Genomic DNA, 27,907 nt, shown 5'->3' with positions numbered 1-27,907 from the left:
ACAATAAAAAAATTCTTCCGCTTGAAATTGTTATGAATTCAACTAAATCTTAATATGTATATTCTACCATTTGAAAAATACAGAAATAGATAATAGAGATCATAACAATATTATTGGTTGATATTTAGTACTCTCATATTCTGTAACAAAATTAATCAAATTAAGATACATTGTTTATTATATATCTGAGTACTAATGTTTTATTTTAGATAAAAAATTATACATATACCAATATATTCCTTAATTAAATAATACATCAAACAATATAGGAGTTATAAAATTAACAATATAAAACGTCAAAATTAAAGTTTGGTGTCTAACTTTTTGACATCATTCATCCTTAAAAAATTTATTATATAAATTAAAGTTAATGGTCAAAATAATAATAATAATTTTTTAATATTCCATCTCAATCATACAATATAATATATAATGTAATATATAATATTTATATATTTATATTTATTTAACAAACAAGATTATGAATTCAATTATAAATACTTAAAAAAAATAAAATAAAAAACATATTCATAAGATTAATAATAACAAATATAATAAGGAGAAAAAAAAATATAAATCTCTTATTTCTGTTGTGTACTTTTAAATTGGGTGAATAGATATTCTTATAAAGTAACAACTATGAAATAAAAAAAATTATTACTCTAACTTATAAAAAAAATTTAATGGATACTCTTCAACTCATGCTTTTATTTATTATACATTTATTATGAAAAAATATATTGATATTTTAAATTAATGTAGAGTCCGAGTTAAAGAACTAGAAATTAAAGAATATGCATTTACATTCTTATATTAAAAAATAAATGAAATTCCTTCGTACTTTAGTTTAGTTTTTTTTTAATTTTATTTATGTTCTCATATTTTAGAGTTTTGGTAATGATATATATTTTTTAAAATCTAAAAATAAAATCAGGATATATCTCATTTCAATACAAACACAACGGTTAAAAAAATGCAAAATATTCATATTTTATTTAATGTATTTAAAAATGCATTGCATAAATAAGATTAATCCTTTTTATTATAAAATTTTTGTCCAATTAAAAATTAACCAATGATAAAATTTGATAACAATAAAATGTATTTTAATTTAAAAAAAATATAAATACTATATTAAATGTTACATGTTAATGAGTAAACAACTTTTAAATTCTCAAATTAAAGACATTTATTGAATAACTAATTCAAGTACCAACTATTTAAAAAATGTTACTATATTAACCCATGGCAATAATCATGAAACGCCTAGCAACATTTATTACTAAAAAATATATCTTTAATTTAATAATATTAAATAGATAATAAATACTTAATAATAAAAATATCTTATCAAATTAAAATTTAATAATATGAGAAACACAAAAAAATAAAGATAAATTACAGTATAATAAATAAACTATTTTTTAAAATATTTTTACATTCTTAATTAATAAAATACTCATCATATCATTAATTTATAGTAACAAATTAAAAAAATAAATTAAAATATCTCACACATTAATAGACGAGATTTAAACATGTGAAAAAAATTAACATATAAAAAATACAATAGAAGCATAGAAAAAATAATTTGTTTTATAATTTGACATGTACCCATTGTAATGCATGTCTATTTCACCATGAAACATTTAACATGTGTTGTAATGGAAAAAAGTCTCTTTACCACAAGTAAACGCTCCTCATGAATTACTTGAAATTTTCTTAGACCCATTTGTAGAAGAGAACCATTTCAAAAAATACATTCGTGGTTACAATCATATTTTTTCTTTCACTTCGTGTAATGTACACATAGACGAACAATTAGCTATAGCAAATCATGGTATATATGCATTATGTGCTCAAGGATCAATGTACCAAATTATAGGAGGATTTCATCCGGATCAAGGGACATGATCACGCTTCTTGCAACTATATATATACGATACTGAGCACGAGTTACAAAATAAGATGCTAGAGAACACACAACTGCATGAAAGTTTAGTTTTGAAGATACAATAATTGTTGCACCGATATAATCCTTTTATCCATGTATTTTGCTAGCTTACACAATGACTAGATGTACAAAAGTGTAGCTTGGTAATTAAAGAGTAATCTGCTAATCAACCACAATACAGTCTCATAACTGCTTCACAAGTAGCAGCCATAATAGTCGGTGATGACATTGAAACAATGGTGTGTGGACGAGATATTAAAGTTCAAACTCATGCTAGTAACCTCAAGAGAATTTAGGAATTTGTTGGTTATTATGATCCACTACAATATCATCTTTTTTTCCATTTGAAACACATAGATGGGATATGAATACTCGAACTCAAAGAGAGAATAAAGTATCATGCCGGACATATTATATTTATATGTTCCAGGTACAAACTCATATTTGCTACATAATTTATAAACTTTCTTAGATAATAGTTTGAACCAATACATCATTTCACAATTTCTAACCATTTTCTAATATCCTCAAAATTCGTAGATCCGTCCCGATGATCACTCAACAGTTTTGCAAGTAGGACACCTTCTTCAACAATATTTTGACTACTATGAAAAAATAAAAATAGGCAAGTTAAGATGGGTTTGATAAAGATAACAAAAACTTTGAGCTGAACTATATCAAGGCTTACAAGATGCTTTGCACACAGGAAAGACTAATGTTGGTAAATATTTTTCGATTTAATAGCTACACGATTGATCATTACGTGTTTCCGAAGTTAAAATTTCAAACTAATAATACTTTTCTCTATAATTGATTTTAGAAAATGTTGGCAGAAGAACGATATTACCATCGTCGTTCGTGGGCAGTCATCAAGACATGACCTAACGGTACGAGGATGGAATGACTATTGTTTTTAAAAAAGACAATCCGGATATTTTTCTCACTATTACATGCAATCTATCATGGTCAGAAATAGCTTCGGAACTCAGCTCTTCTCAAACTTCACAAGATCGTCCGGATCTAACAACTAGAATTTTCAAAACCAAATTCGAACAATTAAAGGAGGATGTTATTATCAAGTGTGTATTGGAAAAGATAAAAAGTTATATTTATGTCATTGAATTTCAAAAAAGAGAATTGCCACACGTACATATGTTGCTAATCTTAGAAAACAATGATAAGTTGAGTGATCCTGACCAATATGATAGTTTGGTCAGAGCGGAAAGACCATATAAACAAGCAGAACCACATTTACATGAGGTAATGCTAAGGCATATAGTCCATAGTCCTTGCGAAACACTTAATCAATTTTCACCATGCATGAAAAATGGTCCATATAAATGTAACTATCCAAAAGAGTTCGTAGCAGAGACACGACGAGGTGATGACTCATATCCTCAATATAGGAGGAGATTTGATACTCCAATCCCTATAAACCAAAATATCATATAAATTAAATAAAGCTATGTTAATTTTGAAATAATGAAAAAAATATTTATCTGACAAATTTAAAAGATGAATGATATATTAACATCAATACTAAAATATGATATAAATAAGGTCACGTCAATATTAAAATAAAAAACAATAGTGATCTAATAAATTTAAAAAGTAAATAATATATTAAAAAAAATATAAAATTAATTACTTAAAAATAATAGAAAAACGACTGATCGTGTTTGTTGAGTCCTAGTAAAATATAATACAAATATCACTTATACTTTAAGTTTAAAAATTAAACGAGTTATTAAACTGTTTTAGTAATTGATTTATAATTTAAAAATTCGACCAATTTAATTATAATTCAATCGAAATAATCAAATTTTAATAAAATAATGTATAAATTATAAATAATCATACAAAAATATGATTATATTAAAATCACGATATCAACCAAAATTTTATAGAGCCGTGTAAGTATAACACAAGAATCCAATAACAATAGATATCTTAATAAAACATTTAATTATATTTATATATATCAGATAATAACAAAATATATTTAATTATATATATTAGATTATAACACAAAACTCAAATAACAAAAAAAATATCCAAGTAAGATTTTCAATTATATAATAAAAGACATCAACTGATTTAACCAAAATTTAATTATATTGACATCGGATTAAAATAAAATAAAATATTTATATACTTAATTGTATATATTAGATTATAAGTAAAGATAAAAAATCTAAGATAATAAGTTAAAAAATAATTAAAACCATTTAAATATAAATCTAATGAACTACTTATCTGTTTTATTAATTGTTATAACTCAAATACTATTTTTATATATTTTAATCTACGTCTAATAAAATAAACCAAAAATAAAACAAATAAAAAAAATTGTAGAAGGGAAGTAATGTAATAATGGGCATAGGCCCAAAAGGCCTTGAAAAACCCTAATTCTCTTTAGCAACATAGCTTATTAACTTCGGAAAATCAGCTGCCCCCTTCTTTATTAGAACTTAGGGTTTCAACACTGGGTTAAAAATAAAGTTGCTGTTTAATAATATTTTCTTCAATTGTAGATTTCGGTAATTCAATAGGAAGCAGATATAAAAAGCAGAGCTTCAAGTCTGTGCGAGTTGCTGTCCATGTCCTGGTAAATCGATTGCAAGTTTATGTTATTTCCTTTAGTTTTAATGTTGGATTTTGAAACTAACCCTAATTTCTTGCTTCTCACGAATCAAAAATAAAAAATCAAAGAAATAGAAAAGAAGTAGGTATTATCAATTAAATTCAATTCTGAGTATTATTGGCTGGACAATTATGAGAACATTATTACTGTTTGTGAGCTGAAAACTTTAGATTTAATTGATTTTTGTCTGGTAATTATTGGTTGGACAATTATGGTGTTTAGGGTTTTTAATTTGTTGTGTTTGGAATATGAAGGCTGAGCTTAAGGAGAAGCTTGCTAGAATCTATGATGTTAAGGACCCCAACACCGTGTTTGTGTTCAAGTTCCGCACCCATTTTGGAGGTGGCAAATCCACTGGTTTTGGTTTGATTTATGACACTGTTGAGAATGCTAAGAAGTATGAGCCTAAGTACAGACTTATTAGGGTAAGAGAACTCGATTTTTTGTTCTTCTAATGTGGTTTTTGTTTGTGAGTGTAATTGCTATGGAATTGGAAACACTTCCATCCAATTACGATGTGTCTTTCAGTCCTTGTAAATTGTAAGACTGGTAAGTTAGTGCTTACTAATATTAATCATTATTGGATGGCCTCTGTATAATATATAGTACTCCTTCAATTCTTGTCAGCACTGTTTTTTATATTTAGATTGGAGTTGCATGGGGTGAAAATATGTTGATCTTTATTGTTGATCCATAATGTGACATGCAATTGTATATTGTTATGATTCATGAGCAATAACATTAGAGATGTTCCAAGAAGATTAATTTGAATGCTTGTGCATATTAGAATTCATTAGTTTTCAGATGAAATCATTAGCTCTTTTTAATCACTTCCATAATTTGTTCTGCTGGATTACTTATCCCTTTTGTGTATTAGAATTACGTTAAGATATTTTGCACAAGAACCTACCCTGTATGCAAACAATATCCCACATACTATTTTGCACTTAAGAATTATTGAACCTGTGAATTCTGTAGCTGAATCTTACCATGCTCATGTCTTGTTATGCATCCATTAGTTCATTTTTGTCTTAGGGAATCAGAACATTTCTTCTTCAAAATCTGTGCTTTGTTTTTGCATAATCCTTCACTATTCCTCTTTGTCATTTGCAGAATGGACTTGATACTAAGGTTGAAAAGTCAAGGAAGCAAATGAAGGAAAGAAAGAATAGGGCAAAGAAGATCCGTGGAGTAAAAAAGGTAAATAGTTGCCAAAAATAAATTCTTTTGTTATTGATAATCGTTCATCCTGTATTGCTCTTGTTTAGTAAAAGTAGTAACCTCAGTCATTTTTAATATTTTCAGACCAAGGCTTCTGATGCTGCCAAGGCTGGAAAGAAGAAATGAGTTTTCAAACATCCCGGTTCTGTTTTTAAGATTCTTGTGGTGTTGGAATTTTGTAATGGCTATTTTATTTTATAGATTCCTAGATTGAGATGTTTCGGTAAATGCCCTTATCTTTTTGGCTCTTAAATTATTAATGTTCAGTTACAACTTAAGATTTAGGAGAACTCAGTTGATAACTTACGGCTGTTTTCAAATGTTTGCTAGACTGTGATTATGAATTCCTATGGTGCTTGAAAATTTGACGGATCAATCACTTATTTTATAGGATTTTTATATGCGGTAAATAAATCATTTATGATCATAAAATGTTGTGATGTTTTAAAAAGAAAATAAACTATTTTTCTTTTGGATAAATATCGCGATGCATTTATTTTTGTGAAGAAGAATGTCAAATTGAAATTAGCTTTTGCGTATGCAAAGTATAGTTCATATGTGTACGTTAGCAGGTTCTAAAACCTAGTTATTTTTTAAATATAAAAGTTTTACCTACTATGACATCTTTATTTTTTTTTGGTTGACCTACTATGACATCTTAGTAGACATATTTTAGTCACTAGTACAGAAGTCTCAGGCACATAGGAGACAAATATTTTAGCCGCTAGTGATCGGGTGGGCTACCTTAATCTGGGCCTAAATTGAGTGAGCTCCATCAGATTATGTTTTTGTATTTCTTATTTTGGTGGCTCGATTATGTTTTTGTTTAGCATAATAGTAAATATTTATAGTTAGTAAAAATAAATTTTAAATCGTTTACTTTGATTTAATTTAATATTTTTAAAAGTAATAAATTAAATTAACAATTTACATTATTAAAGATATACAAAATCATAATTTAAAATTAAATTAATAATTAAATACTATTATTTAAGATATACTAACACTAATATAGAATTAAATCATTATTCAAACTCTTCCCCTCTAAATCAATCATAGCGGCTTATTTGAGGAAATTGTTTTAATTCGATTTTCTTTCTATATACGATATATTAACATTATATGACCCCGTCCCCTAATACTAAGGGTGAAATAAGGTAAGTATAAATCAGGCTTGCAATTTACTATATGCACAATTTTTTTTAAGTGAATTTTATAGTATTTTTGTTGTGGTGTTTAAATTGCTTAATTTATCGTGTAAAAAATAAGATATTTAAAATAAAAAGTAAATTATTTAAAATTTATTAAATATTATTTATTGTTTTTAATAATTTAAATACAATGTAATAGGCACTATAACATTCATCTTTTTTCTAAGTCTAAATTACTACTAGACCTGATTTGGCCTAGAGTTTGTTGGATAATTAGACATTTTTTCTTAAAAAATTTTTGGAAAAAGGACAATCTAATTCCTAAGCTTTTATTTTGTGGACAATTACGTCCCTGAAGATCTAAAAATACAAAAATGACCCCTTACTATTCAAAACGCATGACAGATCGGTCCTTCCGTGCAAAATGCTCCCTCAGACGTAATGGAGGCAGGTGATGTGGCGCTTAGTTGGCGTTGACGGGTGACCACCGTAACGGTGCATAGGTGTAAAGGTTGATTGATATTCGGGACAAATTTGTCCCTGGATGAAAAGACGACGTCGTTTTGCTTATGTGCCCTATGTCTTCAAATGGAACCCAGTCATCATTGTCGTTGTCATTTCTGTTAGAGCTTGAGAGTGGTGGTCTTGTGCAGTGTTCAATGGCCAGCAACGGAGTTTCATCTAGCACACGACGCGTTCCACTGCCGTGAATCGTTAAATGCGTGAAAGCTGGAGAGGAGAAAGACAAGATTGCTCCGACGTGTGAATGTGGAGTGTATGCCATATTGTACAAATCGAGGACGACGACGAACCCCAATAGATTGTTCTTTGGATGTCCATTCTTTAAGGTAAGTTGGTGATTTTGTATTTCTTACTTTGGTGGCTCGATTATGTTTTTGTTTAGGATAATAGTAAATATTTATAGTTAGTAAAAATAAATTTTAAATAGTTTACTTTGATTTAATTTAATATTTTTAAAAGTAATAAATTAAATTAATAATTTACATTATTAAAGATATACTATTTTCTTTCTATATACGATATATTAACATTATATGACCCCGTCCCCTAATACTAAGGGTGAAATAAGGTAAGTATAAATCAAGCTTGCAACTTACTATATGCACAATTTTTTTAGGTGAATTTTATAGTGTTTTTGTTGTGGTGTTTAAATTATCTAATTTATTTTGTAAAAAATAAAATATTTAAAATAAAAAATAAATTATTTAAAATTTATTAAATATTATTTATTTTTTAAAATAATTTAAATACAATGTAATAGGCACTATAACATTCATCTTTTTTCTAAGTCTGGATTACTACTAGACCTGATTTGGCCTAGAGTTTGTTGGATAATTGGACATTTTTTCTTAAAAAAATTTGGAAAAAGGACAAACTAATTCCTAAGCTTTTATTTTGTGGACAATTACGTCCCTGAAGATCTAAAAATACAAAAATGCCCCCTTACTATTCAAAACGCATGACAGATCGGTCCTTCCGTGCAAAATGCTCCCTCAGACGTAACGGAGGCAGGTGATGTGACACTTAGTTGGCGTTGACGGGTGACCACCGTAACGGTGCATAGGTGTAAAGGTTGATTGATGTTAGGGAAAAATTTGTTCCTGGATGAAAGGACGACGTCGTTTTGCTTATGTGCCCTATGTCTTCAAATGGAACCTAGTCACCATTGTCATTGTCATTTATGTTAGAGCTTGAGAGTGGTGGTCTTGTGCAGTGTTCAATGGCCAGCGACGGAGCTTCATCCAGCACACGACGTGTTCCACTGCCGTCAATCGTTAAATGCGTGAAAGCTGGAGAGGAGAAAGACGAGATTGCTCCGACGTGTAAATGTGGAGTGTATGCCATATTGTACAAATCGAGGACGATGACGAACCCCAATAAATTGTTCTTTGGATGTCCATTCTTTAAGGTAAGTTGGTGATTTTGTTTTATTAAGTTTGATTATACAGACTTTATTTATGGTGTTTTTGTTTTGGAATGATGAACATGCAGTTGAAAAATTTCATTCATTACAAGTTCTTCTTATGGCAATAGGAGCCATGTTTTGGATGATCATGTTTCAACAATAGGAGCCAAAGAAAAGTTTATGACTGAGAATGGGGTTGATGATCTGAAAGTGTATCTTAGGAAGAAAGTAGTGGAACAGAGACTAACTGATTTGGAGAAGAAGTTGTTGCATCTGGAGAGGAAGAAAAAAGTTAATGTGTATTGGGTTATTGTTGTAGTGGTTGGTATAATTTTTGCTTCCGTTATTGCCAAATTGGCTGAAAAGTGGAAAAGTAGGTCAGAAAAAATGCTGTAATGAGGTATGGGATGAGTTCCCAAGAGGTGTATGTTTTTTAGACAAAAGTATTGTATTAAACAATGCTATATCCAGCAAATTGATGAAAAATGTGTATGAAGCTATTGCCCTAAACAAGTTCATGGCATAATCTGTAGAGATTAATCTCATGAAAGAGATGTTAATATCATCAAAGAAGTCTAAACATGCCTACTGCAAAAAAAGGCATAACTTAAGCCTGTGAGTTATACAATCACATTGTTTCCAAAAAGAGTTGGTTTGTAAATCACATTATTTCCAAAAAAGATATTGATGTCATAACTGATCTCTAAACATGTAGTGTTAACTACTAGGTTTGTTTAGTCCTGGAGTGGGGATGAACTTAAACAGCCGTTGAGTTGCTTTGGCTACTGATGCCAAAGTTTGTGGAAAGGCTCCTGATGTAATTTGTTGTTGTGGAGAGGGCAGGTGCTGTTTAGGCTATGGAGGTGGTACAGATTGAGAGAGTGTTTATTTGCCCCAGATTTTCTCCTTATGGTTTGCTTAGGTCTAAATGGCCTAGGAGCAGGCCGTGATGAAGACTGGGCGGGACTCCTAAATGGTGCTTGCGGAGGCCTTGATGGTGTCGCAGCCACTGCTACTGAGGGTCCAGATTCTTACTCAGACATCGGGGCAGAGTTTGTATTCGAATTACCTTGCAGCAAGGTTGAAAGAATTGTGAATGCATCAAAAATAACAAACAAAAGCCAACAAAGTCTATGAGAGGATACCTCATTAGCAACTGAATGTTCAGTAGAATTCTGTTCAAGATGAGGAGGGTTGGTTGCATCAGGGTGACTCTGCTCCCCAGTCTGAAATGCCATTTAGTGTTAACAGTCTCAATAAAGCATATAATAAATTAAGACTTTTAAAACTCTAATGAATTACTATGGAGATAGGTAAAACCCTTTGTAATTTTAAAATGGACAACTAAACCCCTGAAGTTATTATCGGAGGGACAGTAACATCCCTGAGTAACTAAATACTACCTCTCCCTGACGGGCTGATTGTTACAATGGAAGCACCACAAGTGAGAGCCATTTGTTGGGCTTCTTCCTTGGCTTCTTCGTCTTTGCCCTCCAGTTTAGATTGGATGGTGCCCCTTTGCACATCTTGTAGTTGTGTCCCCTCTCACCAGATTTGCTACACGTGACATAGAAACTCCTCTTTAACTTGTCACCATCAATGACTGCCTCAGCTGGGTCTTTCTGTCTGTTATAGACCTTGGGACGTCCAATTGGCTTTTTTAACACGGGTGGAGCAGGTTTAGTATACTCAGACCGTGTCTAGTATTCCTCACTAGTTACTGGCTGGATGAAGTGTTTGTATGTCTTTTTAATAGACTCCATACACATCTATGAATGCATATAATCATCAGGGTTATCATGTCTTTTTTTTGCTACAGCTATAGCATGAATGCATGGCATCCCTTTACATCAAGACAACAGTAAGACAACATCAAAATTGCATAAGCATGATTAAAATTGAAATTTACAGCATGATTAAAATTTCAGGCTTTGACTGACTAGTGAGTTGCTATCTGTTACATGAGCAGCTATGCTTGATCAGATCCATGTCGACTTTGGAGCCCTTGTATGTGATTTCAAAATGTTTGCACTCGTTATCACCAATCCACTCCGCTGTCTATTTGTTGCTTGGTTTGATGAGCGTCTTCAGCCTTTTCTTTGCACTGGTGCAAGTTTTCCTTCATGAGTCCCTAGCAGTTTCTTGTGTTAAACCATTTGCCACATCACATAGCACCGTGATTCCTCGCACATTATAAGTATCGGCTTGCATCTATACTTCAACACCTTTGCGTTAAATGACTCACAACTACGTAGAACTGGTTGTTAGCATCCTGTGCAATGGCCGAAAATAGTTTTCTCCATAGTAGGTTTTAAGAAATGCTCCATCCAGGTGAATCAATAGTCTGTAACCACTCTTAAATCCCAATTTGCAGGCTCGAAAAAAACATACAACTTGTCAAACGTAGGGGGTGCTTGAGGTTGAGGAGTTAGATCTAGCAATGCAGAAGACCTAGGATTACTTCTATGTATCTCCAATAAGTAGTCCCTTAATTTTTCATACTATTCCCTTTCATTGCCCATCATCGTCACTCTTGCCTCCTTGACAGCTCTATACACCATCTTTGGATGCACAGTAAGGTCAAAGTCTTCTCTCAAAAAATCAAGCTTCATGAGTGGTCATATGCGGGTGTGTTAGCATCCTTCTCTCCACCATTTTGCTGATCCAGTGTTGAACAGCTATATTGCTTCCAAGGTCCGTAGCACAAGTGTGTTCATTTCCATAAGTCTTGACTTGGAAGTATTGTACTTGCCTATTGTAAGACAAGTGAACAATTCAAAGACACTCTTCATCCTTACACCCAACCCTAATTCTTTCTCTGTCATTCCTGATCCAAACTAACACCCTGCCTTTAGCAGTAAAGGTATCATTTACAACCTCTTTGAACCTCCCAATTATAGCAAATCTTTTTCCAAGATAAAATCTTCCTTCTCCAAACTATATTGGTCATTGAACTTAGGTCAATGATGTTTATTTCCCTCATCCTCAGAAGAAACGGGTGTATGCAGCTCTTTAGACTCATACTCCCAGACAATATCATCATCATTCGTGTCTAAATCATTGATATAGTCAACAAGTGCTAGCCTTGCTCCTCTAGTTCTATTGGCTCCCTTGCAGGACTAGATCTATTGGGCTGTCTTGCAGGCCCACCTATCTCGGGCTCATGCGTAGGCCCATTCTTTCTTACATTCGACCTTGTTCTCTGAGACAAACCTCTTGCTTATTTTTTGGGTTGCTTCTTGAGCTGAGTGGTTCTCTTAGAGTAATTAGGCATTGTTTCCTCTTTTCTTTGCCAGATATAGTCCTACTGACACCATCTTCCCTACTCTCACTGTTACTTTCATAATCGGGAGGTGGAGGTGCATACAACTCATCATCTGCACTCTTGTAACTATCATGCATGCTCAGTCAACGACTGATCCAATTCCTCCACTTCAACATGAACGACATCTTCCTCTACCTCATCATTTTTCTTACCAACACCATCAACAAGCTCTGGGTCATCAATAGGATGATCAAAAAATATATAGAACTCGTCAGTATCTTTGTTTTTCATCTTAACTTGACGCATCTGGTTGATTCATGCATCTCCCCTCAGTACATCCAGCATTGACTCTATATTCTGGCTCTTTGGATCATACCAGTATGCCTCCTTGTATGCTTGATATCCCAATCCTTTGAACAATGTTATCAAATCACCAAAATTTACAAAATTCAAGTCCATCGGTGAGAATCTCTCCACTTTACCATGTCGGTAAACTAACTCACTAGTAGGGACCCTTGAAAGGTAGCCCTCGTGATGAAAAATAAGAACCACAAAAATATCATCCATCTGCAACATTGTTCGGCACAAAATACTCATAGTTCAAACTTTACCAAACTTGTCTAGCATGATTAGCACTAAGCATTAGCAAATCAACACCTACATAGGCCTTAAACCCTACATAACCCATCTTCCATGTCCCTCACTAACTACATTACACATAAATTCCAACCCACGACATGCATAGTAAATAACGTTCGAAAGCATAAACCTAATGAGTTTCGCAATAAAGGTACTTACCAGTATAGACGACAGTATTAATTCCACCAACGAAGCTTCACTGCTACAACCTTACACGAAAACAAAGAATGGGAGAAGATCAATTGTTGTTTTTTTTAGGGAAAAGATCATACATATGTATGCTAGGGAATCAAGTAATTGTGTGGGATTTATATGGGCTTCTTTGGAATTACGTTTAAATGCAAGCACTACAGTCAATGTTCTCAAACATTGCCGTTTTAAGTTATAGGGACCTATTTATCCAATACTTTTTCTGCAACGGATACACAAAGCTTCTTCAACGATACTGTCTCAACACATAGACACATAAACACATAACACACCAACTAAGCGCCATATCACCTGTCTCCGTTACGTCTGGGGGAGCATTTTGCACCGAAGGACCGATCTGTCATGCGTTTTGAATAGTAAGGGGCATTGTTGTATTTTTAGATCTTCAGGGACGTATTTTCTCATATATGATAATTGTTTGACATTTTTGTAGATCTGTATTAATCAATATTTATATGCTATCTCACTTTATGAGGATTCTGAGGCTAATGACAAAAAAAGATAGTAAAGCAAAGATAAAATAAGATTAAGAGAAAAAGAAGGTATGAGTTCAATGGCTATTTTCATCACCATGGAGATTGATGTCTCAATTTTAACATTGATAAAGAAGGAGGTTAGTGTCTCAAAAATATTTGTAAGGTATTTATTCATCCTTTTTTATTTAGAAAATGGAATTAATCAATCCATAACTATTACAATAGTGTCTTGTGTAAATCTCTTGCCAATTTAGGAGTGACAATGAAGTATTTAATGTCTAACACACTAACATAATGTTCAACATGGGTAGAGGTGTTAAGGAGGGTACAAGATGGAAAGATTATGTTATCTCACGGTGTTTGCAGAGAAGGACTGATTTCACCTTTTTTATAGTTAGGATGATTTTGTTCTTCATCACAATAGATAGGGGTCAAATTCGTCTTCACTCTTCTTTTATTTGTGCCATGTGAAATGCTACATTTTTTATGCATATTAAAATGTAAGAAAAAATTAATAGAAAATATTTTTTCTAAAATTTGTTAGAAATTTATTTGTTATTTGTATCTTTTGGGTTTTCTTTTTAGGATATGAATTTTTGGTACTGTTTTGATAGTTTATCCTTAAGAAAAAAACTAGAGAGGGAATAACTTTTACTGGAAAAAATTTGACTATTGTCTTTATCCAAACATCAACTAGTTTAGCAGAATTATAAAACATCATACTATAATATCTCAATTTTGATGATTATTCGAGAAAGTGAGTGGCTTAATTATTGTAAAAGATCCAAATTACTCTTTGACAAGGTTGTTAGCATACAATATCTCAAATTGAGTTTTGGTGATTAACAAGCTCAAATATAATATAATAATTTCATTTATTGTTATCTAACGCCTGCCCAAATGTGTGATGTACTAAAGATTTTTTCTTAAGTAATATAAGTAAACTAGATTAAATCTGAACCCAAAAAGGTGTCAAACAACCTTAGAAATTGAATCTGAGAAAACAAATCACCTCAGAAGTACTAGTTCAAGTAATAACATACACCAAAATCAATGTCACTATTCCATGAAAGTGATTACTTCAAAAAGCGTCCGATGAAGCATGAATTTTGACTCCAACAGTTTAATACAAGCATACTCAATAAACTAAGTCATTTCAAAAATAGCATTTCACTCATTTGCAGTAAAGTATAGTACGAAGCTTCTAAAAAAGAAAAAGAAGAAACAACACAAATACAAGCATAAGAAACTTATCATTTATATCTTTTTTAAGGAACAAAGTGATAATGGCTAGAAAAGGATTTCCAACAGCTTTAAAATGTTTCTAAGACTATATATACAAAACTTTGAAACCTTGATCAGGTGATGAAGAGCAAAAGAAAAATAATGAAGAAAAAATGCATTTCTTCTATAATATATTCATCATTCTACTCGTGGTAAAAAAAAGTATTATGTAATCTAAGACATATCATATATCCATATGTCACATTACATTCTAGTAATACTGATAACAGTTCGTGTTTACTAGATAACATCCTTGAACTACAACTCAAAATGGGGATAGATTTTTGCTTTAAAGTTATTAGGTTTTCGAGCTTCTCAACATTCCTATGTAAAAACTATAAGTATTGGTACTTTCCATATCTTTTCTTATAAGATGATACAGTAGTGATTTGTACTCCTGAGATGGCTTAACGAAAGAATATCAAAAGTTTTTAAATTGGTGGGTTACTAATACGAGCCTTTTTAAAAAAGGTTAAATAAATATTTAAAGTCGAATGGATGTTGACTTACTAGTGCTTTGTCACGTCATCTACATCTACCTCAATAGTGCAATCAACTTGATCCTCATCCTTATCTAGATTAACCACTTTATAGTTGTCTTCAAAATTTCTCTTTGCTTTCACTATTATAATCTTTCCAATCGGTATTTGGGTCAAGTTCTTTAACCTATAAGTAAGGGTGTTCATGGATCGAATCCGATCTGCATAACTACGGTGTTTATCCGAATCCGATACAAAAATTGTGGATATAGATCCGATCCGCACACTAATCGGATCAGATTGCGAATTTGTGTTGTTATTCGCATATCCGCGTATCCGCAAAAATAAAGAAATAAATAAGTAAATATTCTTTTTATGTTTTATTTCAACTAATAATGATCATATATGTTGTATTATTTTAATTTATTATTTAAAAAAATATGTTTAATACTATTTTAAGAGTAAACAAATTTAAAAGAATAGAAAAATAAATTTTATTGATATTTTTTTAATAAAAATAAGCTTTTAAAAATAGTTTTGTGTTTTGCGGATATATCCGATATCCAATCCGATTCGCAAATAATCGGATCGGATCGAAACTTAAAAATTGTGGATATTGGATTTGATCCAATCCAATGATTTTAATGCGGATCGGATAAAAAATTTGGCCATATCCAATCCGCATTCACCCCTAGCTATATGGGAACTATTCAAACTTACATACAACTCAATCACTACAAGAAAATGCTTAATACTGTCGTTTATTCCGTCGGTTGTTAGCGATGGATTCACTGGCAAATTTAACAATAAATTTTTCGGGTAAAAAAAGTTATCGTCAGATTCGATTCTCCGACGGTAAATGTGCTGACAATATTTGGAAGGAAAAAAGAAAAATTGGCGTGATCTTTACCATCGGATACATCTGCTGGTAAAGCTCACTTAATGGAACGCTGGATTTTGTCACGCGCAATGAGTTACCCAGTAAATCCGATGGTAAAATTTACTATAAATTGGAATCACGCTTCCTTCCTCTCATTTCAGAAGACTACTATCTCTCTCTAGACCTCTAGTACTCTCTCTCTCTACATCTCTTTCCCCCAAATCACTTTTGGTAGACCCCTCCGCCAGTGCTGGCCACTACCAACAGCCTCCAAAAACTACGCAGATTGGTCACTTTCACTACCAACTTGGGTCTCATAGTTCGCTTTCCTGTCGCCACCGATTTCATTGTTGTTGTCCTCACTGCTCGTCGGAGCTTCCTCATATCTCCGTGCAGGTAGGTTGTCCTCTTCATTCTTTATATTCTATCCTATTTTATATTTAAATTTGTTTCAACTTAAACCCTAAGTACAGCCCTGTAGGTTGGTCACCGCCACTGCCATTGTGTTGTACATGTTGCCACCACCATGTTGCAGAAGTCCTTCCTAGCATCGCTGTCTCTAGGTAACTCACTCATTAATCAATTTAGAGTAGTTAAACCCTAAATGATAATTTATCTAATTTTAATTTATTATGTGTTAGAAGTTATGCAATTAGGATATTTCTATTAAGTTATAACTTGTTAATTTTACACGTATTTTTTTCTTTATAAACGAGCAAGAAATTTTATAGTGTTAGAATTTTGGCATTTGTTAGTTGAATAACATAAACAGAAAAAAGAATAATATTGTTTGTTATACTCTATTATAAAGTAATAGAATATTTCTAATTAGTTTTAGTTTAAAGCATAAGATCTATTACAAATTTTTCATGTTTAAATTTGATGAAAGTAAATTGTCTTTTAGGGTTATTGATTTTTACATTTCACTTGATTTATTAATTTTCAGGTTTGAATTTTAAGTTTTAATTATTAGTTTTTACATTTTACTAACTTCACTTCTATTTTATGATTTTTTTTAAAGTCGTCTAGTTTTAATCGTGAGTTGTTCGTGTAGTACTCAGGTTGGTTTTCTATCTCTAAACGTGCTATGTTGTTTATATTTTATCTTGGACTTACTTTTTTTACAATAGAATTTTAGGATGAAAGTGGGAGAAGGTTGTGTAGTGGCACTTTTTCGAAACCCTTATTTGCTGAAAATTTGTAAAGTAATAAGGGGTTGCACACTAGAACAGCGAGAATTTTATGTTTCATTGAATGCAAGTTTGTTCTAATTTATGCCTGTAGCTGTTTTCTTTCTGAGAAGTGATAAATTTATTTGGTGGATATTTCTAAATTAAGGAGAAGTTCTGCCAAACTTTTATTTAAATTTTTCAAAACATATTTGGTTTGTAAGAAAATGATAATTGGATTTGGTGAAAAATTTTAACTATAGAAAAAACTCTATTGAAATTTTCTAAAATTTTAATAAGTTGTGTTCTTGGTTGAATTCTAGGTTGTTTGTTGTAAAATGATTCCAAGTCATCATCTATGGATGTATGATAGGGATAACGGTAGATGGAAGGGGGGTTGAAACCTAAGTTCTTTGAGGGAGTTGATGAGTTTGTTGTGTATGTCTTCAACATGGAACCGTTTAGGTCTCTACAGGTATCTAAGTGTCCATGTTATAAGTGTCGGCTGATGATGAACCCCAATAATTTTGTGGTTTATCTTGTGTTGAATTTAGGGAATTTTATCAACTTATCTCACATTTATTCAATGAAATAGCATGATTTTTGTAATTCTCCCTAATTTGTGCTTAAGAGTGAAAACATGCTTTTTAACCCTTTAATTTGCCAATTTTAATTCACTTCAATCCCATTCGATGCCTTGATATGTTTGTTGAGTGATTTCAGGCTTATAAGACAAGGATTGGATGGAAGAGGTGAAGAAAAAAGCATGCAAAGTGGAGAATTCACGAGAAAATGAGGATTTGCTGAATTGAAGACCACGCGCACGCGTGATGCTCATAACGTAACCTCATTAAAGTGAATACACTGAGGGCGATTTATGAGCTTTCCAGGCCCAAATCCAACTCATTTATGAGACTATTTCATGCAGAATTCAAGATTGGACAAAGAGGGAGCAATTAGATTAGCTTAGGGCCATGCTTTGGGTAACTCTAGAGAGAGAAGCTCCCTCTTCTCTCTAGAATTAGGTTAGAATTAGGTTAATCTCTCTCAGATCTAGGTTTAATTTCTTGTTTTTATCTTGTTTTCTTTAGAATTTCTTGTTCTATTGTCTTGATTTTCCTCTTTCCTCTTGTTAATTTCTCATTTTGGTTACTTTTATGTTCATGCACTCTTGTTAATTTTCATTCTCTTTAATGCAATTTTGAGGTATTTCATATTTAATATGCTTTCCTTAGTTATTATTGTTAATTTCTTACATTAGGTAGTAGTAGATTTTATTATTCTTGCAATTTTACCATGCTTTATTTTATGCCATCCAAGTGTTTGACAAAATGCTTGGTTGGATGTTGGAATAGTTTTTGAGCATTCTTGGCTTGGAAAGAGAAATTGGGCAATCTTGAGTCATTAATTCCCAATTTAGATTGGCGATCTAGAGTTGTTAGTTAATATTGTTTCCATTGACTCTAATCTCTTGCTAATTCAATTAGTACGTTGATTAGGACTTATGGATTGAGATTAACTAGTCTTATTTGACTTTCTCTCAATATGAAGATAACATTATACCTTCTTCCTATATTGGAGATGACTTAATAGGATTAGCTCTTGTTAATCGTTGTATGATAATTGGTGACTAGGATAGAAAGCCTATATTCTCAATCCTTGCCATGAATGACTCTCTTTAGTATTTGCTTTCTTTAATTGTTTGATTTATATTCTTGTCATTTATTTTCTTGTCCCCTTATTTGCAAACCACCCTTTGGATACCATAACCAATAATATGCACACCTCACTGCAATTCCTTTGAGAGACGATCCAAGATCTAATACTCTCGGTATTTTTATTGGTTTGCATTTTTGACAAACAAAATTAAACTTTGATTGAGTGTTATTTGTTGGTTTGGAACTATACTTGCAACGAGGTTATTTCTCTTTTACCGAGAAGAAATTTCTATTCGACGGTAATGCTCTTTCAGCTGACTATGTCGTTAGGACCTTCCGATATAGCATTTCACCTCTACTATAATATGTTCAAGGATGGGTATTGGATATGGACGAAACAGAGAGAAGTGGATGAGTAGGAAATCAACCGGTTTGGATTGAATTCAAATAGGTCTGAGGGTCAGTCAATGAGGGTTTAGGTGCTTAAAGAACTAAACATAGAAAAAATAAATTAGGAGGATAACCAAGAGAGATACAATGAGATGGTATTTGATGCAATTGGTGTTAATTATATGGAAGATGCTGAACAAGAGCCTAGCTCGGAGGTAAAGAGATTTTATCATCTATTAGAATCTGTCGCGAAACCTTTGCTCGAGGGGCGCATTCATTCGAAATTGTCTGCTTATGTTACAATGATGAGTTTTAAGTTTGAGTCAAATCATATCCAAGAGTCTTTTGATAAGTAGACCACCCTTTACAACAAATTAGTACTAGCCGAGTCTACTGACATCCCCTGGAGCCATTATGACGCAAAGAAGTTAGCTCCAAAATCAGGTCTGAATTTGATCAAAATTGATTATTATTTGAATGGTTGTATGTTGTATTCCTAGGGACGTAGACTTAACTGCATGTCAATTTTATGATACACCGAGGTTTCAAGTCGAGAGAAAACAGATTGGTAAATGAAGGGTAAAGCGAGTTTCAAACAAAAGGATGCACGACTTGTCCCTAATACCTAGGCTAAAACGATTATATGGCTCGATAAGTATGGCCTGCCACATAACCTAGCATAATAACAATAAGAGAGAAGATGGTTTTATGACGTGCCTGTCAATGGAGATGCTTAGAAGCACTTTGATCGGGTCTCCCCATATTTGCGAGAGAGCCTAGAAATGTTAGATTAGCTTTGTGCGCTGACGAGTTTGCACCAAACTCTTGTTAGCTGGTGCGGTAATTTATACCCACAGATTAACCGGCAAGTGTACCGGGTCGTACCAAATAATACCTCAGGTGAGTGAGGGTCGATCCCACGAGGATTGATGGACTAAGCAACAATGGTTAAGGGATTGGATTAGTTAGACAAGCAGAAAATAGTGTTTAGATGTTCAAAAAGAATTAAAGAGTAAACAAGAGTTTGAAGAGACAGGTGATTAGGTGAATAAATTAGGAATAAAATATGGAGAAGATAGTTAAGGTTTCAGAGTTATCTATTTTTCCGGATTAACTTTTCTTAATAACTAATTTAATGATGCAGGATTTAATTTATGACAAACTGTATGTGACTAGACCCTAATTCCTTAGACCTTTCTAGTCTCCTCTAAAATTCATTAACTGCCAATTCCTTTTTCAATTAATTCCAATTAGAGGGTGATAATCAATTTCTAGTTTATATGCCACAAAAACTCTAATTACCCAAGAAATAAAAGGATTATATGTCACGTATCCTGTTAATTCAGATAATTAAAATTTAGGAGAATTTGTTTTCAAGCTGTTGTTCAAGTATAGAGCTTTTCCAAGTTATACAAGAACTCAAATAGAAAGATGGTCATACTTCCGTTCCACCCAAATTCATAAGATAAAGAGCGAAAACAATTCTTAAATTATAAATTCATACATGAATGAAATTAGAAAGAGCAAATGAATCAATTCATACAATAGACAGAGCTCCTAACCTTAACAGTGGAGGATTAGTTGCTCATGGTTCAGAGAAAAATAGGATTCTCATAAAATGTACAGAGTTCCAATCTGATGGCATCAGATCCCTTTTCATAACTAATCCTAATAAATTTAAAATCTAATATCTAAAATTAAGATAATATCTTTTCCTATTTTTAAATTCAAATTTGAATTTAAATCAAAATTAATTATAACAATCATCAAGTCTTCAATTGATGGATGGGGACCACTTATTTTGTCCATTCTGCAGCTTCTAATATGTGTTTTTTAGGCTGGAAACTGGGTCAAAACAGCCCAGAAATCGCCCCCAGCATTTTTCTGTATTTTCTGCACATGGCACATGTCACGCATACGCGTCGATGGTCTTTTTCCCGAGTCACACGGATGCGTCGATGTCACACGGACGCGTCGATCACGCGCACGCGTCGCTTTGCAATCAAATCACGCATATGCGTCAGTCACGCGCACGCGTCGCTAATGAAAGCTCCAAATCACGCGTACGCGTCAGTCACGCGTACGCGTTGCTCCTTGCTGTCATCTCCTTTTGTTCTTGTGCTGCAGAAACTCTATCAAATCCAGCCGAATGCTACCTAAAATAAACAAAATTGCAAAAGACTCAAAGTAGCATCCATATTCGCTAAAAGATAATTAATTCTTTATTAAACTCAACAAATTAGATGCAAATTCACAAGGAAAAGATAGGAAAGATGCACACGCATCACAACACCAAACTTGAATTGTTGCTTTTCCTGAAGCAACCAAAACTAGTATAAGCTTAGGATGTGAATTTGCATGAGAATGAGAATTCGATTAAGCTCATGTCTCTTCTTATAGTGGGGTTTACAACTACAATCCTAAATAGTTTTGGCATCTCACTCTCCTTTGAATAAGAAGAATGTTACTGTCATCTGGAATTAGAATCCGGATGATATTATGAATTCTCTGATCTTTTGTAGCTCAATTTAATCCTTGAACACAACAATTTTTCTTTGGTGCTTTGCACCTTGAGTCTAGCCGTGACTTTAAATGTTTTGTCTCAAGCTTTACTTGACACAGAAACACCACAAGCACTTAACTGGGGAACTCTCTTTAAGTTCTAAATATATATTTTTTTTAATTTATTATCCCCAGACAGTGGTGCTCAAAGCCTTTGGCGTACTCTGCAATTGATCTCGACTCTAAATGTTTTGTCTCAAGGATTACTTAACACAAGAACACCACAAGCATGTGACTAGGGAAACAACTCTTTGAGCTTTTAATCATGTCTGACCACCCTAGTTATTGATGCTCAGAGCTTTGGACCTTGCTTTTATTTTTCTTTTGCTGTTTCTTTTGCTTCAAGCATTAAACTTTCATTAATTTTAGAGAAATCATAATAATTCTCTAAATTCCTGTTCCTTGTACATCAACATTCTTTGATTCAAATTTAAATATGCACTGTTCATGTCATGCATTCAGAATTACAGATAATACCACCACCTTTAAGTAAATAAGACTATTATTAAAATTAAACTCAATTTCTCATGCAAACTTTTGTATTTTTTGATTTTAATTCAAGCTCAGTGAGAAATACATGAGACATCTTTTCAGAATTAAAGCATTTAAGGAAACACTAAACTAGACCTAGGATTCTTACTAATGAAGGATCATGCAACAAACAAAGCAAAATAGCAGAAAATCAGAACATAACATAGAAAAAAGGGTAGGAATAAAAAAATATGAAAGGAACTCAACCACCTTAGTTATCCTAGCGGTCGCTTTATTCTTCAGGTTGTGTTCCTCCGTGAAGATGATTCGCCTCCCTTTTGGTGCCATAGGGATAAACAGAAAACCCTTAAGCGAAGCGTCGACACCAAACTTAAAGGTTTGCTTGTCCTCAAGCAAAGAAGAACTGAAAATAGAAAGAGACAACTATTATGATGAAAGAAAAAGAAAAAGATAAAAGAACAAGAGAGAATTAGGATTGGGAGAGGGGGAAAGAAAATTAAAACCTGGGCGGCGAACTAGTGGAGTTGTGCTGCGCAGGCGACACGTACGCGTGCAGCACGCGTATGCGTGGGGCGCAAAATTTCCTTAATGATGCGTAAGCGTCAGGCATGCGTCCGCGTGCCCTGGGTTTTGTGCGATTCGCGCGAAGCCAGCCGCGCGCACGCACAACTCTTTGCCCAAACACATATTTATGTCGTTTTTCCAGGTCACGTGTACGCGTCAGTGACGCATACGCGTGGTGTGCCAAAATCACCAATGACGCGCACGCGTCATGGACGCGTACGCGTGAGCTTTTTTGTGCGAAAGGCTTCATTCTGGTGCCACTCCCACGCAACTCTCTATGCATTTTTATTTTATACACACACCCATTTGACGCGTACGTATCAGCGACGCTTGCGCGTCGTGTGCCCCCTTTTTTTTATACGGTTCCTGTTCTGAAATAGCTGCATAATCAGAGAAACAGTAAAAACTCAATAAAAATCAAATAAAAAAGGAAAACTACTACTATGAAAAATAGCTAAGGATACGAATTTATCGGGTTGCCTCCCGACAAGTGCTTCTTTATCGTCATTAGCTTGACGGTCAGCTTCTCTAAGGAGGAGGATCATAGGGGCTCAGCTCTTCACCCCTTACTTTGAACTTATTTCCTGTGTCTCCATAACGTATCTCAATATGCTCCAGCGAGAGGATTCTGGTTACTGTATAAATCCACTTTGGATTGCTAGTCAACACCACCTTCATTCTTGGGGAGAAACCTTCAGTGGAGATCTTTTTGTTTCTCCATCCTCTGGGTACTTTCTTCTTTTTGGGAACCTCTTCCTTGGTAGATGATGAATTCCCAACACCAAACTTGGGTTTGATGTTAGGAGAAATTTTATTGATTGTTACCAAGGGAGGTTTGAGCTGCAGATTCTGTTGTGTATCATCAGGAGGTTTTTAAAAGGTTGGATCAATAAGCTCAGTCTGCATGCACCTCTCTTCTTCACCTGCTGAATGTACGTCTTTGAAAACATGGAAGACTAGTTGCTCATCATGCACTCTAAGCACTAATTCGCCCACTTCTACATCAATCAGAGCTCTTCCAGTGGCTAGGAATGGTCTTCTTAGAATTATAGAGGTATTCTCATCTTCCCCCGTGTCAAGAATCATAAAGTCTGCTGGGAGGAAGAACTTACCCACTTTGACCAAGATATTCTCCACTAATCCGTATGCAGACTTCATAGATTTGTCTGCCATCTGTAATGCTATCTTTGTGGGTTGTGCCTCTTGGATTTGTAACTTTTTCATCACAGACAAGGGCATCAAATTGATGCTTGCTCCCAGATCACATAATACTTTCTCAAAGGTTGTGCTCCCAATGGTACATGGAATTTGAAAGCTCCCTGGATCTGGTATCTTCCTTGGCAAGTTATTCTGAATTATAGCACTACATTCCTTAGTCGGGACTACTGTCTCATCTACCTTTAAACGCTTCTTCTTTGACAACAGCTCCTTCATGAACTTGACATAGATAGGCATTTGCTCCAAAACCTCAGCAAAAGGAATATTGATTTGTAACTTTTTGAAGACTTCCAAGAACTTTGAGAACTGCTTGTCCTTGGTCTCCTTTTGAAGTCTCTGAGGATATGGCATCTTAGGCTTGTACTCAAGAGCCTTTGGCAATGTAGGATGAGTGTCAAGAGAGTTTGGGAATGGATTATCCGCAAGCTTTGGAGGGGCGTGCTCTTCTTCTTCATTCTTCTCCGCTGGAGCTTCTTTTTCAACTAACTCTTCATTGAGCTTGGCCTCAGAGCCAGCTACTTTACCACTTCTCAGTTGAATAATCTTGTAATCTTTTTCAACTGGCTCCTCAGTAACTTGTGCTTCCATACTTGCCACTTGTCCGCTTATCAAGGTGATAGCCTTGCATTCCTCTCTTGGATTCACCACTGTATTACCAGGAAGGCTATTAGTGGTCCTCTGATCAATTTCATTAACTCTGGTGGCTATTTGACCCATCTGAATCTCCAAATTCTTGATCGATGCTCTGGTTTCCTGCGCAAAACTCTTCATCATTTCCCAATTAGAATCTTCTTAGGATTTAGAATTTGCTTGTGGAGGTGGTTGTTGTTGATGAGATTGAAATTGGCGGTTATTGTAATTATTCTGTTGGAAGCCACCCTGAGAATTATTGTTGAAGTTCTGAGGTCTCTGAAGTTGGTCTCTCCACCCAAAATTTGGGTGATTTCCCCACCCTTGGTTGTAGGTCTGAGAATAGGGATCATTATTGGGATTTGTAGGAACACTCCCATGTAATTGACCTGTTCAGAAGAGGGTTGAGTATAATCATAATTATCATTTTACACAAAGTTACCTGTCATGTCATAAGAGACCTCTTGAGGTGGATTTTGGGTATTGAAAGCTGAGACCTGCATGCCACCCATGTGTTGAGTAAGTAGACTTATTTGCTGAGACATAAGCTTGTTCTGAGCAAGAATAGCATTAAGAGCGTCTACTTTCATGACACCCTTTTTCTGAGGAGCCTCAGAGTTCACAGGATTCCTGTTAGATGAGTATAAATATTGGTTGCTAGCAACCAATTCAATAAGCTCAATAGTCTCCTCTGGTGTCTTCTTCTTGTGCAATGAACCTCCTGCAGAATTATTTAAGCACATCTTGGACATTTCACCCAAGCTTTCATAAAAGATGTCTAGTTGAGTCCATTTGGAGAACATGTCCGGAGAACATTGCCTAGTCAGTAGCTTGTATCTCTGCCAAGCTTCATACAGAGTTTCACCATCCTTCTGTCTGAAGGTCTGAACCTCCACCCTAAGCTTAGTTAGCTTCTTTGGTGGGAAAAATTTAGTGAGAAACTCAGTAACCACCTTGTTCCAAGTATCCAAACTCTCCTTGGGTTGAGAATCTAGCCATAGCTTTGCTCCATCCCTCAGAACAAACGGGAAGAGCATGAGTTTGTACACCTCTGGGTTTACTCCATTTATCTTCACGGTAACACAGATTTGCAGGAAACTAGAAATAAACAGATTTGGGTCTTTGTGGGGAAGACCATGATACTGGCAGTTTTGTTGCACCAAGGTGACCAGTTGTGGCTTCAACTCAAAGTTGTTCGCATCTATAAGAGGCACCACAATGCTTTTTCCATACAGATCTGTAGTAGGAGCGGAGAAAGAGCCAAGTATTCTCCTTTGTTGTTCATTCCCATTCGGGTTTGCCACATTGGCATTATCAGGATCATTAGGATCCATAGTGGATTCTGCAGCCTTGTAGTGTCTTGCTTGTTGTAAACGCCGCCTGAAAGTCCTTTCAGGTTTAGGATCAAAGTCTAAGAGATGTTCTTTGTCTCTGTTCCTGCGCATAAACAAACAGAAGACAAGAAAAAATAGAAATCTCTACGTCATAGTGCAGAGAATTCCCAATGAAGTGACCTGTGTAAAGAGATAAAAATATTTTTATTTTTATTTTATTTTATTTTAGTTGTTTTTTATTTATTTTTTATTTAATTAATAAAAGTAAAATAAAAAAAGGGTACGGTATAAAGGGGAGGGGGGAAAGTAAATGAAAAGGAAAAGAAAAGAAAAAAAACGTAAAGGAAAAAAAAGAAAAAAATTAACGTAAAAAATGCAAAATAAAAATTAATAATAAAATAAAAAAATATAATAATAAAAGATTATCTAATCTAAGCAATCAAACAACGAATAGTTGTTAATCACAGTCAATCCCCGGCAACGGCGCCAAAAACATGGTGCAGTAATTTATACCGATAGATTAACCGGCAAGTACACCGGGTCATACCAAGTAATACCTCAGGTGAGTGAGGGTCGATCCCACGAGGATTGATGGACTAAGCAACAATGGTTAAGGGATTGGCTTAGTAAGACAAGCAGAAAATAGTGTTTAGATGTTCAAAAAGCATTAAAGAGTAAAGAAGAGTTTGAAGAGACAGGTGAATAGGTGAATAAATTGGGAATAAAATATGGAGAAGATAGTTAAGGTTTCAGAGTTATCTATTTTTCCAGATTAACTTTTCTTACTAACTAATTTAATTATGCAGGATTTAATTTATGGCAAACTGTATGTGACTAGACCCTAATTCCTTAGACCTTCCTAGTCTCCTCTAAATTCATTAACTGCCAATTCCTTGGTCAATTAATTCAATTAGAGGGTGATAATCAATTTCTAGTTTATATGCCACAAAAACTCTAATTACCCAAGAAATAAAAGGATTATATGTCACGTATCCTGTTAAATTCAGATAATTAAAATTTAGGAGAATTTGTTTTCAAGCTGTTGTTCCAAGTATAGAGCTTTTCCAAGTTATACAAGAACTCAAATAGAAAGAGGGTCATACTTCTGTTCCATCCAAATTCATAAGATAAAGAGCGAAAACAATTCTTAAATTATAAATCCATACATGAATAAAATTAGAAAGAGCAAATGAATCAATCCATACAATAGACAGAGCTCCTAACCTTAATAGTGGATGATTAGTTGCTCATGGTTCAGAGAAAAATAGGATTCTCATAAAATGTACAAGAGTTCCAATCTGATGGCATCAGATCCCTTTTTATAACTAATCCTAATAAATTTAAAATCTAATATCTAAAATTAAGATAATATCTTTTCCTATTTTTAAATTCAAATTTGAATTTAAATCAAAATTAATTATAACAATCATCAAGTCTTCAATTGATGGATGGGGACCACTTGTTTTGACCATTCTGCAGCTTCTAATCTATAATTTTCTGGGCTAGAAATTGGGTCAAAACAGCCCAGAAATCGCCCCCAGCATTTTTCTGCATTTTCTGCACGTGGCACATGTCACGCATATGCGTCGATGGTCTTTTTCCCGAGTCACACGGACGCGTCGATCACGCGCACGCGTCGCTGTGCAAATCTTCAAATCACACATACATGTCAGTCACGCGCATGCGTCGCCATGGAAAGCTCCAAATCACGCGTGCGTCAGTCACGCGTATGCGTCGTTCCTCGCTACCATCTCCTTTGT

The 27,907-nt window shown here is 33.8% G+C and overlaps 1 protein-coding gene across 1 annotated transcript; it reads left to right on the top strand.

The window, feature by feature from the left end:
• The first annotated feature begins 4,830 nt into the window (after positions 1-4,830).
• LOC107465618 (40S ribosomal protein S24-1) lies at positions 4,831-6,207 on the top strand. Its single transcript, XM_016084597.3, has 3 exons — positions 4,831-5,023; positions 5,712-5,798; positions 5,904-6,207. Exons 1-3 carry the CDS (start codon positions 4,847-4,849, stop codon positions 5,943-5,945), a joined length of 306 nt encoding a protein of 101 aa, XP_015940083.1. The 5' UTR covers positions 4,831-4,846; the 3' UTR covers positions 5,946-6,207.
• The last annotated feature ends 21,700 nt before the right edge of the window (positions 6,208-27,907 follow it).

The sequence above is a fragment of the Arachis duranensis genome, chromosome 9, assembly GCF_000817695.3.
Source record: "Arachis duranensis cultivar V14167 chromosome 9, aradu.V14167.gnm2.J7QH, whole genome shotgun sequence".
In the NCBI taxonomy this organism is placed as follows: Eukaryota; Viridiplantae; Streptophyta; class Magnoliopsida; order Fabales; family Fabaceae; genus Arachis; species Arachis duranensis.
Note: the sequence above shows the minus strand (reverse complement) of the source record. Positions and strands in the feature narration are given on the sequence as shown.

What these genes read in the sequence shown, in the direction of transcription:
- LOC107465618 (XM_016084597.3), top strand. Translation starts at nt 4,847, where the DNA reads ATGAAGGCTGAGCTTAAGGAGAAGCTTGCTAGAATCTATGATGTTAAG. An exon ending in CTAAGTACAGACTTATTAGG is followed by an intron (nt 5,024 to 5,711) that starts GTAAGAGAACTC and finishes TGTCATTTGCAG; the next exon opens with AATGGACTTGATACTAAGGT. An exon ending in AGATCCGTGGAGTAAAAAAG is followed by an intron (nt 5,799 to 5,903) that starts GTAAATAGTTGC and finishes TAATATTTTCAG; the next exon opens with ACCAAGGCTTCTGATGCTGC.